The sequence below is a fragment of the Vulpes vulpes genome, chromosome 10, assembly GCF_048418805.1.
Source record: "Vulpes vulpes isolate BD-2025 chromosome 10, VulVul3, whole genome shotgun sequence".
NCBI lineage: Eukaryota > Metazoa > Chordata > Mammalia > Carnivora > Canidae > Vulpes > Vulpes vulpes.
In genome coordinates, this window is record NC_132789.1 from 90,837,866 (window position 1) to 90,851,901 (window position 14,036).

The window sequence follows — 14,036 nt, forward strand, 5'->3', positions numbered from 1 at the left end:
CGCCCTGAGGAACCCCAATTAAACGTAGGTTTTTCTTCCTCAGGCTATCATTTATTTCCCTTAATCTATCCTCATGGTCTTTTAATTGCCTGTCTCTTTTTTCCTCAGTTTCCCTCTTTGCCATCAACTTGTCTTCTATGTCACTCACTCGTTCTTCCACCTCGTCAAGCCTCGTCGTTAGGACTTCTAGCTTGGATTGCATCTCATTTAATTGATTTTTAATTTCTGCCTGATTGGATCTAAATTCTGCAGTCATGAAGTCTCTTGAGTCCTTTATGGTTTTTTCTAGAGCCACCAGTAGCTGTAAAATAGTGCTTCTGAATTGGCTTTCTGACATTGAATTGTAATCCATATTTTGTAACTCTGTGGGAGAGTGGGCTGTTTCTGATTCTTTTTTTTGAGGTGAGGTTTTCCTTCTAGTCATTTTGCTCAGTGCGGAGTGGCCAAAAACAAGTTGTATTGGGAAAAGGAGAAAAAGAGAGAGAAGGAAAGAAAAGAGAAAAAGAAAAAAGAGAAAGAAGAAAAAATAGGGGAAAAAGAGAAGAAAAAGAAAGAAAAAGAAAGAAAGGAGAAAAAAGAAAAAAAAGGGGTGGGGGGTGGGGGAAGCAATCAGAAATCAAGAAGAAAGAAAAAAAAAAAGCACAAAACAAAACAAAAAAAAAAAAAAAACAAAAACAAAAACAAAAAAAACAAAAAACAAAAAACAAAAACCACGGGGAGTATCTTCCGATTCTGTATACTTTAAGTCCTTGACTTCCCTTGGAACTGGTCCGTGTCGCTGGTCTTCTGGGGGAGGGGCCTGCTGTGCTGATTCTCAGGTGTTAGCACTTGGGGGAGCTGCTCTGCCCCTGCCTGGTGCAGGGCTCAGTGGGGGTTGTTCACCCCGTGAGGCCCCGGGAGGAAGCCACAGTGGCGGGGGCAGCTCTGGGACCCTGGAGTCAGCCCCCGCAGTAGCTCCGGGGCTCTCCGTCTGCAGGGCCTGGGGGCTCCCGGGCGGGGCCGCTGATCTGCTCAGTTCCAGGCAGGAGCGTCCTTGCTGTCCTGGGCCCTCCCGGCCTCTGCCTGTCCGGGGGGGGGGGGGGGGGGGGGGGGGGGCCGGATCCTGGGCTGTGTCCCGGCGCCCTGTGCTCCGGGGCCTGCGCTGTTGGATTCGCGCTCCCGCCCCGTAGCCCCCTCCGCGGAGCCGCCGCCCGAGCCCCTCCGAGCTGTTCCCGGAGCCGCGCAGCCCCCTCCGCGGAGCCGCCGCCCGAGCCCCTCCGAGCTGTTCCCGGAGCCGCGCAGCCCCCTCCGCGGAGCCGCCGCCCGAGCCCCTCCGAGCTGCTCCGGGTCCCGCCGAGCGCTGCAGCCCTTAGGGAGCTCGGCGCACTCTCCGGGGCGCAGTTCCTCTGTTACTGTCCCAGGGAGCCCGAGGGCGTCCCCGCCTTTCTGGGGATCCTGCTCCAATTCCCCGGGAGGCCTTTCCCCCGGGAAGGTCGGTGCAGCTCCTGCTCCTCCGGGACGGGGCTCTCCTGTCCTGGGGACACTCGCCCCGGCCTCAGCCCGGCTCCTCGGGGCCCCTCCCCCTTGGAGGCCTTTTGTTCCTTTATTTCTTTTTCCCCGTCTTCCTACCTTGATAGAAGCGCGAACTCTTCTCACTGGAGCGTTCCAGCTGGTCTCTCTTTAAATCTCAGGCCGAATTCGTAGATTTTCAGGATGATTGGATGGTTTTCTAGGTAATTTGTTGAGGACAGGTGACTTGGAGACCCTGCTCCTCCGCCAGCTTGCCCCTCCCCCAAGCTGGGTCTTATCTTAAAGAGAATTTAAAAACTTTTCTTTTTCATTCTGATTTCAAACAAGCATCAATCCTTAGAGTCTATTTCCTAAATTTTGAGAATTCTATGACTTTTCTTTATTTTCTCTATACTTTTGTGGGAGCTATCATTCTCTAGAGATTGGATGGTTTCCCAGCCTCCCTACAAGACTCTTCCAATCTCTTCTCCATTCTATAACCCTACTATTTTTTCTGAAAGTTCAAATATATCTCATTATACATTTTCTTGCTTAAACCCTTTTAATGATTCCCAATTCCTCACTGGAAAAGGTAGAAAGTAATTAAAATTATTGAAACTACTTACATCCCCTATCCGTCCTTATTCTTCCTCTACCAAAGTCTGACCGAAGAGAACTTCTTTTAGAGTCTTTGTTATTATCTTGCTCTCTCTATCCTCTGAACTTTTGCGCCTGTTATTCCCTTTACCTAGAACACTGTTACTGCTACTTTCCAGCTAAATAAATCCTATTTATCCTGTTGGTCAAATTACTTCTTCCAGGAGGACATCACTCCCCTCTCCAATCTCTGCCCTTTCTGAGTCAGAGAAATTGCCATTTCTCATTTTTTCACAGTACACTCTATTTCCCCAGCCCTCATATTTCTCACACTGTACTATCATTTCCTGTTTATTGGGCTGGAATGTAAACTTCATGGAACCAGAGACCATGTGTAATCTCTTAATGATGGTATCTCCACAGATACAATCTATATCTGGGAATGAATAAATACCATTTTTGAGGACTGAAGAATGAAGATTTGTTGTTTGTACAAAAGTAAAAAGCAAATACACCAACAGCTCAAGATTAATTCTTTTATTAAAAATAACAACACTTATTTTATTTTCATGTTATTATTATTCTTTTGATGAAACTATATAACTTTATTTAGAGATGAATTATAGTTTGAAATGCATAATAATAGACAATTTCCACCTAGAAATTTCCATCTAATGTGGACATGGCAAATTACTATTTATTAATGAATATACAAGTTACATTATTTGTATCTAGAAACTTTCAAAATGATCATTCTAATATCTCCATTTGGAATTTCCAGGCAACAATAAAGTAGCTACTGGAATTATAACATGGGAAATCATTTGATTATGCCTTAGGCTGGGCAGCTCTGACCACTTATCATGCTTCCAAGGAGAAATTCCTTGGAAGTTGTCTTTCTTCAGCCTCTCAGTTGGATACATTATTAAGAATGGCTCATGGGGCGCCTCAGTGGCTCAGTTGGTTAAGCATCCGACTCTTGATTTTGGCTCAGGTCATGAGATCGAGCCCTGTGTTGGGCTCCATTTGGGACATGGAGCCCTCTTAGGATTCTCTCTCTCTCTCCTTCTGCCCTCTACCTCGCATACTTGTGCTCTATTTCTCTTTCTCAAATGAATGAATGAATGAATGAATGATGAATGAATTAATAAATAAATAAGTACATACAAGAATGGCTTCCTATTAAACATACATTTTTGCTTTTCTTGAAATAATTTCCAAAAGTTCTGAGTACCAGGCACAGCCTATAATAGACAATCTATAGAGAATCTTTGAATGTTAGAATTAGCTAATTCTGAATTATATGTTGTATATATATGTGGCTAGTATAATAATATGTATATATTATATTTTTGGCCCAGGAAATTTTATTGATTTAGTAATATTTTTATTATATATATATATTTAATTTGGCCCAGGTGATTTTATTGAGATAATATTCCTGTTCCATTTTTAGACATCTAATATTCAAGGACACACTGAATAGAAATTATCTGTAGTTTAGTTTCAGAAAAATATTTCTCATGTAAAGTTTTTCATTTCCCTGGATCAGTCAATGTAAACAATTTAATGATCTAAATTTAACAGTTTGAACAGTTTAAATAATGGACAATTCCCCTTTAAGAGGCTTTGCCACTAATATTAAATTCAGGGCCCTGCTTATCCAAACTCTCTTGTACTTCCAAATTCAATTTAAAAAGTTTCACATTATGCTTATTTTTAATCTACCTCAAGACTTTAACAAAAAGTAGCTAAAAATACTAAATAGATTAAGTATTAATAAAGTATGGGAAACGTTTTTAGAGGAAACTTCTTAGAAACATTGTGCTTCTAAACATTACATAGTTTGGGATTGTTTTTCTTAAATCTCCTGTGAAATCATCAATTTGTAGACTGCTGATGAAAGTAGATAAACCTTGGGGTGCCTGGGTGGCTCAGTCAGTTAAGCGTCCAACTCTTGATTTCAGCTCAGGTCTCAATCTCACAGTCATGACATCAAGCCCCGAGTGGGTCTCTGTGCTGGGCATGGAGCCTGCTTCAGATTCTCTCTCTTCCTCTCCCTCTCCCTGTGGTCCTCCCAGCTTCCTCCACTCTTGCTTTCTTAGAAAAAAAAATATATATATATATATACATACATATATATATATGTATGTATATATATATAATATTAAGCTTTGGAATTAAACCTTTAGTTAGGATTGTAATGGAATATGATTTATCAAAAAGAGATAAAGAACAAAACAGGAGGACATTTTTAGTTTTGAATTTTGTATATTTTACTTGAATATATCATCTTACAGATAAGACCATGTTTCAGCAAGAATTTTTCTTCTGTCATTTTCTTAATTGTAAATTTAGGAATAAAATGTGGGGTTTCATGCTGTCACTGTAGTAAATTTCTATTTGAAGCTTCTAGTGTATAGATTAAAACACTGCAGAAAACATATAGGATTTGAAAGCTTCATTAAAAAAAAAAAAAAGAAAAAAAAAACCTAGCTAGTAAGGAATGGCCAACCTGACAGTACTTCCACCTTAATCCATGATCATCTTACTTCCATTGTCCTGTTTGCATTATTGCCTATTTTATCTTCCAAAAACTCATTGCATTAGTATCTCCCATGCTGCTCTGCATTGTGACATTGCCTTCTCTTGAATCTGGGTTGGCTTTTGTGATTATCTGCGCAATAGAACAGGTGGAAGGAACATTTTGATACTTCCCTGGCTTGATCATAATAAGTCTTCAAGTCTCCACCTGAGTATCTTGGAATAGTTGCCTTTGGGATGCTCCCTGCAGGAGCCCAGCATCATGAAGTGAGAAGCCCAAGCCACATGGAGAGGTCCTGTGTAAGCTTTCAGACAGCAGCGCTAGCTGAACTCCCATTGAAGGGCCAACTACTACCGGCCTTTTGGGTGACCTGTCCTGGGAAAACAGCCCGGTAGAGCATTATGATGACACCGTCCCCAGCTTCGTCTACTCCAACTCAAGAATTTCCTGAGTCCAGAAAATTCACAGAATCACAAAAGATAATAATATCTTACTGTTATAAGCCAATGAGTCTGGGGCACTTTGATATGCAGTAACACATAATTGGAACAGCACTCTGTATTGTTTTCCTCTTCATTTTTTATGTCTATGTTAGTGTGTCCACCTACACTTACATACGTATTTATGGATGAGTCAGGAGCTTTGGGCAGATCATGTTTGATAAGAATGATATGTAGCCTCAAGGAATGAAACCCAAGTCAATCTACAGTGGAGCTACCAATTCATTCTCTGGGGTATGATATTCCTTTACATTGTATATTCTCTACCTCTCAATAATTTATAGTGGTAAAGTGAAAATTAAATAAGCATGGGAAGCTGCCAGGTTGAATAATGACAACTAAGTGAGCAATGCGGAATCTTAGAGGTTAGTTAGAATTTAAATGATGAGCCTGCTTAAATATGCGTAGGAATCTCAGTTGGATATCAAGCAAATATTCTGTTATATTTTGCTTGGAAACACTGGTTCCTTCTACTAACCTTGATATGGTGGTGGTTTCACTCCTTCATTCAGTTCTCATACGTGAATGTCCCTCTACCAGCACCGCTGTGCAGACCTCAGTGGGATTTTCTTCAAATTCGGGTTGACCCGAGGTTTTGGCTTTTAAAGCACAGCAGTGATTTGGCCAGCCCACCAGGAGCCCTCTGGGATTGATGACAGATCTAAAATTCTTAAATGTTTGTGCAAAGTGTTATTTTGGGAAATATGAGGATTTTCCTGAACAGCTGTGAAATTCTGATACTTCTCTAAATTATTTATAATATTTCTTAGACAAAAATGCACCATTCATTTTATTTTTAACTTTTGAACTTCAAAAGGAAAACTTTTTCTCAACATCCAAAATGCCAGTTTCGGGCAGCCCCGGTGGCTCAGCGGTTTAGCGCCGCCTTCAGCCCAGGGCCTGATCCTGGAGACCTGGGATCGAGTCCCACGTCAGGCTCCCTGCATGGAGCCTGCTTCTCCCTCTGCCTGTGTCTCTGCCTCTCTCTCTCTGTCTGTCTCTCATGAATAAATAAATAAAATCTTAAAAAAAAAAACCAAAAAACAAAATGGCAGTGTCTATAACCTGCAATTTTAAAATTGACAAGTAAAGGCTTATAAGGGAAGATGAGTATTTTAGAATTGTAAGATTGTTTTCTGCTTGGGTAAATGATATATATGTTCACAATTTTACAAAATATTGTCAGTTGCAGTATATAAATTTTTTAGACATGCATTTAAAAGCAGTATAGTAGGTAAAATATTTTACTCAGGTAATGCTATGACTTTTTGCCTTTTTTTTTCTTTAATTAAAATATTTTTCTTGAGAAGATGGTGTTGATAATTATATTGTAGTTTTAACAATATTAAGTGAAATAATTTTAGTGGCACCAATACAATTTCTTTTTAAATAAGATATTTATATTTTTTCTTCCTAAAGAGATTCTCTTTTCAGTTGAAAGGCTATTTCCTACAAAGTAGCTCCAAGAATAAGATGCAGGAGTATCATTAAAGCATTAACCTTACTTGTTCTGATCTCATGCTAGTCATACCTCAACCTTGGTGCTTCCCGTTATATGGGTTTTCCACCTTTATTTAATCCTAGTTGTTTAAAATTTTTTATCCTCAAATTCTAAAATGACTTACTTCTTACAAAACTTGACAAAATATGTTTCAAATTGCATGCTGCTTGTAAACAAATGCCGGTGTTGGTCGTATTTTTCAGAAGTATAAGAAATAAAAGGAAAGGAAATGCTTTATCTCATCCTCCTTCCTAATAAAAGAGAGGTTTGAAATGACTGATTTTTTAAAAATATTTTATTTATTCATGAGAGACGGAGAGAGAAAGAAAGAAAGAAAGAGAGAGAGAGAGAGAGAGAGAGAGAGAGGCAGAAACAGAGGGAGAAGTAGGCTCCCTACAGGGCAGGGAGCCCGCCCGATGCAGGGCTTGATCCCAGAACCCTGGGATCACAACCTGAGCCAAGGACAGATGCTTTGCCACTTACTTACCCAGGTGCCCTGAAAAGACTAATTTTTTAAGATTTCTTCTCAGTCTAAACTTCAGTAATGTTCTCCAATAACACAGGCAACTCCCTTCTCCCCATTCAGTAAGATAAGGGTCCTTGGAGACCGAAAAATCTCTCTTAAAACTTTCAAGTCAAGGACTCCACCCACGTAACATGTGCATCATTTAGAGATTTTTCATCAGATGCTGAGAAAGCAGGGGAATGAGGTAGTTAATTCCTGGAAACTCTGCCTCTATAATTATGTGTGAACTTATTTTTACTGTGCATATTACAGAGACAACTTGCATTTAGTTTGAACCATTCCAAGATCCTTGAAAATAGGGAACTTCAAAGTATTTCTCAAAGGAATAATAAATTCTCATTTGTTTCCTGAATCTGTGGATTGTACTAAATCCAGAACTCCAGCACAGTTTCCCAGGATGCCAGCACTATTTTTTTCTTCTGCAAATAATAAATGCTAGGTGACAAGATGCATTGGAGTTATGGATAGCAGGATTCCTGAGTAGAAAAAGTGTATTCGTTTCACTTGTAGAAAAAGCAGTAAAATGATATCAGAACATAAGAAGTGAAATGAAAACCTGACTACCCTTTTTGGCATCTTCAGAGAAAATAGATGAATGGACCTGCTGTCTATCCCTTTCTTGTATTCTAACTTTATAAAGCTAAGAAGAATGAAGTCAAAGCATATTTCAGGTTTGCTTTATTGTTTGCTGGGCATCTACTGTGCTGAAATATATATGTTTACATTTTTTATGTCTCTTTTATGTATGTATACTTCTTTGTAAACTGGCCATTCAGGTCTTTTTTTGTATACCTATTCCCATGGTATATTTAGACATAAAACAGAATACCAGTTTTAATATGAAATTCTTATTCTCCAGGTACATTGCCACACGCATGCGGATGAATAATTAGCTTTATGTCGATCATATTATAAAAGGTGGACCGAGTTTTCTTCCCTTGGCTTTTTGAGAATCTTTTCTGTGGTCTTCCAGGTTGCTGCAAACAAGCACAGTCTAACAATGAAGAAAGCACACTTTTAGCAATATAAATGTGCTCAAATGAAATCAACTTAATTTTGAGTCATGAAGTCTATTTCTAATAATAGATAAGTTGTGGACATCACTTTAATTTTAGGAGAATAAAACCAAGTAAGAAAAGCTGTAACTAAAGAAATCCCAAGAGTATTTTGCATGTTAGATGCTCTCTACAGAAAATCAATATTACATTAAGTGGTGTTAAATCTTTTATGCCAGGAAAGCGTTTTACTTGTCCTTTTAATTAATTCAAATTCAATAAAATAGTAAGCCTCTGGAGAGTTGGTTACCACAAAAACGTAAAAGACAAACATTCTGAGTTGGTGTGTTTTGGTATCCCACTTGCTTTGCAGTGATCAATTTAAGCAGTATTTTATTATCAATTGTAATACCTTATTATCACGATTTTTATTTAAATTAAAATGGGTCCCCATTTAAGGTACCGTGTCTACCTTTGTGTGACTCACGGCAAAGTGGTCTTGGGCTATCCTGGCCAATCTCTGGCCTTCATTAGCATCAATGATGCTGCTACTGTAAATGTTACCAGTTACTACTGCCTCATGCCATCTGTGTAGCTACATATAGAAATGTGCTAATGGCACAATATGATTCGAGATGAAAATAGTTGGAAATGGAAGTGATGCTGGCATATTGATTTATGATATATTTGAACATTTTGTAGAGGAAGAATGGGAAGAAATTAAGATACGTGTTTCAAGTTATGGTTAGACTCAATTTCTTTTTTTCTTTGAAATCAGCCACAGCCTAGTACCTGGGACTATCTACATTAGGACGTTTCCTAAATGCTGCAACAACCTCAATTCTTACTTGTGAGAAATGGAAATAAGTATTAAACTTTTTTCGTGATTTTTCTCACCAGATTTTTCTATCGTTTTTTTTTTCCAACACCAGTAGTTGTACAAGGGATCTGGACGGGTTATAAAGGAGCAGTCTTCATGTCTTCCCTTTCCAGGGAAGAATTTACATGAGGAAAACTTACAGGAAGAACTTCCTACCCCTGAACCAAGTAAAATAGTTTTAGGTCTTCATTTCATCGGCTGTCTGCCATATTGGATTCCTTTTATGTGGCAATAGCAACCTCTAGAGGCAATTAGGATGAATTGAAATTTTTGTTAAGAGCTGGCCTGATGGGATTATAACAGATGTAATTTTCAGGAAGAAAACAAAAATCACTAGGCATGAAGGCAATTAACAAAGAAACCAGATTCACCCAATTAAGAAGACTGCTGAAACATTTATCTGAATCATAAGTCAACCTTTCATGACCTAGTGTCAGGGCTTCTCTTCACTTCGAAGCCTTTGAACCCTATTCTTTCAGTCTGAGTTATTGGCTCCCATATTTATTCATCAAAAGTCACTCTACACATTTGTTTGTGGTATGAACTATGAGCTATTTAAAGTAAAGTTCCATGTCATGCAAATTTGTGTCAGATCCTCTACCCTGTCCCCGGCCTATACCGCAAACAGCTCATAATATGTATTGCATGTGACTTAGCTATAGAATGAATGAATCATTGAATGGAGGGGACATAAAACTAAACCACAGTGCCATTGGTGCCCTGGTCGACCGTTTCTTGAATTTGGGCACCCATGGAGTCACCTTGTACTCACTTCCTAATAGCTTACTGGATACTTCTGTTTCCCTAAATTGGCTTCTTTGAGACATTTGGAACCAGAGCTATAGTTCAGTTTTGGCCTATGTCCAGCATCTTCTTTTTTTGGTGCCTTCTTTTATGCTATTGCATTCTGAAACCATTTTATCCCTTTGTTTTTAGTGATAATCACCAGTTATTGATAGATTACTATTTGCTTGGCGTATTAGCTTTTATTGCTACCATAACAAATTGCCACAAATGTAAGTGCCTTGAACAACACAGATTTATTATCTTATTTTTTTTTTTTTTAGATCAAAGTCCATTAAGGTCTTGCCTGACTATAATGAAGGTGCCAGCAAGACTACGTTCCTTTATGTAGTCTCTAGGGGATAATTGTTCCCATGCTCATTCAGGTGTTGACAGCTCAGTTCCATGCTGTTACAGGGCTCAGGACAATGTCATGTTTTAAATCAAAGTCGGCTTAATTCTAAAGCTACTTCACTCTTCATTCATATACTGTGCTATGCTGTGTGTATCCTACGCATATGTGTAACACACACCCGCTAACACATTATGAGCTATTATTTGAAAAACCATGTCGGACCAAATGAAACACATGGTTTGCACCATTTCTCCTGGTGATCTTTATACAAATAAGTTTTGTGTATTAGTGAGTAATGCAGGATGCTGGGAAGTTTGGTATGTTCTACGTTAATGACAAAACTACAAGTACAAAAAGTATTTATTGGTAAATTTATTAGTTTTCCAAGATTTGGTTCCAAAAGATAATTATTTCACGTCAGCTGTGGAGCTGTATCTTGATTGGCGGCTACTAATAAATATGAAACAATCCTGCTACTTTAATTTATAAAAAGGTTTTCAGTCCTAAAACATTACCTCACAAAATAATATGCTTATGTTTCCGTATGTTTATCACTGATACAATGTTTTGAATTAATAATTGTTAGGACTGTAAACAGAGGGTAATATGTGATCACTTTAGGCATTCGTATTTTTCTAACGTAACATGCATATATACCTTCTCCAAACTCCTATAAATATGCATATCTTTGCTTTAGCCCATAATTATGTTTTTCTTGCTTCAGTCATTCTTTTTACATCCTACTTGTTTATTTATCCTTCTTTAAAATATATTAACTGTTAATAGCCTCAGATTATTTTTCTTTTTAAAAATTTTTTATTGGAGTTCAATTTGCCAACACAAATCATAACACCCAGTACTCATCCCATCAAGTGCCCCCTTCAGTGCCTGTCACCTGGTCAATGCAACCACCCACTCTCTTTTTTTCTTTTTATATTTTAAAAATATTTTTTCTTAATTATACTACTTTAGCTTTAAGTTCTCTATGGTCCTTACCTTCAGTTGTCTTGGTGCACAAGGGAAGATTGTGCTATGTGAGTCCTCACTCAGTCATTCTGCCAACTAACCTCAGATTTGAGCCTTGCTTCCCTACCTTGTTTTCTCAGTATTAGCTGCCACTGTGGAAGCATCGTTTATTCATCCCATCTCCCCTTTATTGCAGAACCTTGATGCTCTACATGATCACCTTGCTACCATCTACCCAGGCATGCGTGCTCCTTCCTTTAGGTGCACGGATGCAGAAAAGGGCAAAGGACTCATTCTGCACTACTACTCCGAGAGAGAGGGACTTCAGGATATTGTCATCGGAATCATCAAAACTGTAGCTCAACAAATACATGGCACCGAAATAGACATGAAGGTAATGGTTGGTGATGGAGACCCTCTGAACACATCAGATACATAGAATATTAAACATGATACTCTGTGAATTTGCCTTTAATTATCACTGCTAGTGGGCCTCATCAGAGGTATACTTGAACCAAAACAGTGCTGCACGAGCAATATTCTATATTTGACCTTGGAAGTCATTATACAGGATATTTTGTCCTTGTGACAGCAGATCATCTCTTTCCATAAGGTCACATGAAATCTAGTTTGCATCTCCTGTGAGCACACAAGAACTGGGGAGCAAAAGGATATGTAACTGGCTAGGTTGTAGCCTCCAGAATACAAAAAAAACTCATTATGTGGGTAGTCAGATTCTAAGATAATATAAACTTAGATATTGTTCTGCAGAATACAAAAAACCTCATTATGTGGGTAGTCAGATTCTAAGATAATATAAACTTAGATATTGTTTTGCTGTTCATTATTTCTTTGTAGATTTTTTCTGCCTGTCCCCGAAATATAGTTGGAATCTCTCACTTTGTGACCTAAACGTTTTGCTTTTTTTTTTTTTAAATTAGATTACTAGGTGAAAGAAACCAGGTTTTATACTTTAAAAGTTGTGCTGCTCTTGATAACACTTGCTCTTAGCTCTGAGTGATATCAGAGTACTGTTACGACAGCCAGGCAATAAAGAGAACCATCGTTTTACTCTTTGTAACCCACGTAGTCTCTCCTGGTCAGCTGTTTGTTGTGCGCTCAGCATGTTTGGCCTCAAGAGCCATTTTTCAGCGGCCCGGAGTCTGAGAAAATTAGCGAGAGGGATATCTTATTTCAGCTCTTTTTCTTTGTGGATATTTCTTAGGCATCAAAATTATGCTCTAACACATATGGAAAGCCCAAACTTTGGGGCACCTGGGTGGCTCAGTGGTTCAGCGTCTATCTTTGGCTCAAGTCATGATCCCGGGGGTCCTGGGATCGAGTCCTGCATTGGGTTCCCCACAATGAGCCTGCTTCTCCCTCTGCCTATGTCTCTGCCTCTCTCTGTGTGTCTCTCATGAATGAATAAATAAAATCTTAAGAAAAAACAAAGGAAAGCCCAAACTTTAAGTACAGCATTATGGCAAATAAAAATTGTAACATTTAAATGGATTATATTGGGAAAGCATCCCATATATTTGATCTAGTAATGTCATGTTAGATTTTGTGGTTTTCTTTTTTTTTTTTCTTTTTCTTTTTTTTTTTGTGGTTTTCTTTCTTTTCAGGAGTGGATGTCAATACTTTCTGTGGCACTTGTTGGTGATTCCCAGGTGCAACCTTAGTTTTTCTACAACTACGAAGTGGGATTCTATGTAACTTGACATTATCAAATCCAGAGACATTTTAAAGTTAAATTAAAACCTTCAGTAAAGAATCAAAATTTATCCATGATTAGGAATCTCACTGGAATTTAATCGTCAAACTATAATATGCCTTTCATTTCTGATCTTTGATCATGACACCAAACTAACACTACATCTATACTAAGTGAGCCTTTATGAGGGGCTGTCTGCACACTGTGTCTATCTACTCTTGGTTTTATTTTTTTATTTAGGCAAGTTGAGCAAGAGACAAGTGCATAGACACTTTAGGAAACAAACTCAAATTAGGGCATACTTAGATACTGCAGTTGCTATGATTATTAATGTATTTGTCATGGAAGGTTGACAGCCATTAGCACACTCTATATAAAATTCAAGTTTTTGCTTAATTACATGGTTTACTTTATACAATATTTAAGTTGCCTTGTGGTCTCTATTCAAGTACTCCATTACGAATTCTGAAATATTTTCATTTTTAGTTATGTTTTATATATTTAATTTTTGTCAAAGATACTGTTTTAATTTCCTTAAGTATTCTTAAGTTGGATCTGTAAGTTTAGCAGGTCCAGAGCTACCAGACGATTTAACTACTTAAGGAATATTATACCATGTAAAGAAGTAATATACCAAGAAGAGATTAAAAATATGATCAGAGAGCAGTTCATTTTGACATTTTAATCAAAGCAAAAGAGCAGAATTGAGGAATTAAATAGTAAATTTAAGTGGCATATAATTCAGTTCCTGTAGCTAAAATCAGAGCAGAACATCAAAATTAGGCTTGAATTTTAAGATTGACCTTATTTTGTTGATGAAACTTTAGAGAAATCAGCCTTAGTGGGGCACAATGTTTAAATCATAAATAAGAATACTACTATTTAGCCAGTGTAGTAGATTAGTATGACACTGATGATAGTAATACCCTAATTCCATCAGGAAACCGTTTTTGAAAGAATATATACAATAGCATCCGTGTTAACTGTGATTTGTTCCGCAGTCTCAAAGTGTGCTGCAGTGAACTCCTGAACAAACAAAAAAAAAGTGAGAAAGAGCAATATTCTGCTTTAATTTAGCTTTAACTGAGGAACTATTGCCCCAACAACTTCCATTTGGATTTGGCCACAGTTGAGATATAGTACTTCCCTTTCTAAGAGGATGTGTTGCTTGTAGTTTCTTGAACTC

The 14,036-nt window shown here is 38.1% G+C and overlaps 1 protein-coding gene across 2 annotated transcripts in view; it reads left to right on the forward strand.

Annotated features, from left to right (window-relative positions):
* Positions 1-14,036, forward strand: part of GUCY1B1 (guanylate cyclase 1 soluble subunit beta 1) — a 51,110-nt gene that overhangs the window by 22,916 nt on the left and 14,158 nt on the right. For both annotated transcript variants that reach the window (XM_072724909.1, XM_072724910.1), the window contains exon 5: positions 11,333-11,530. In XM_072724909.1, the coding sequence (XP_072581010.1) occupies positions 11,333-11,530 (198 nt within the window). The remainder of the gene's footprint in view (positions 1-11,332; positions 11,531-14,036) is intronic.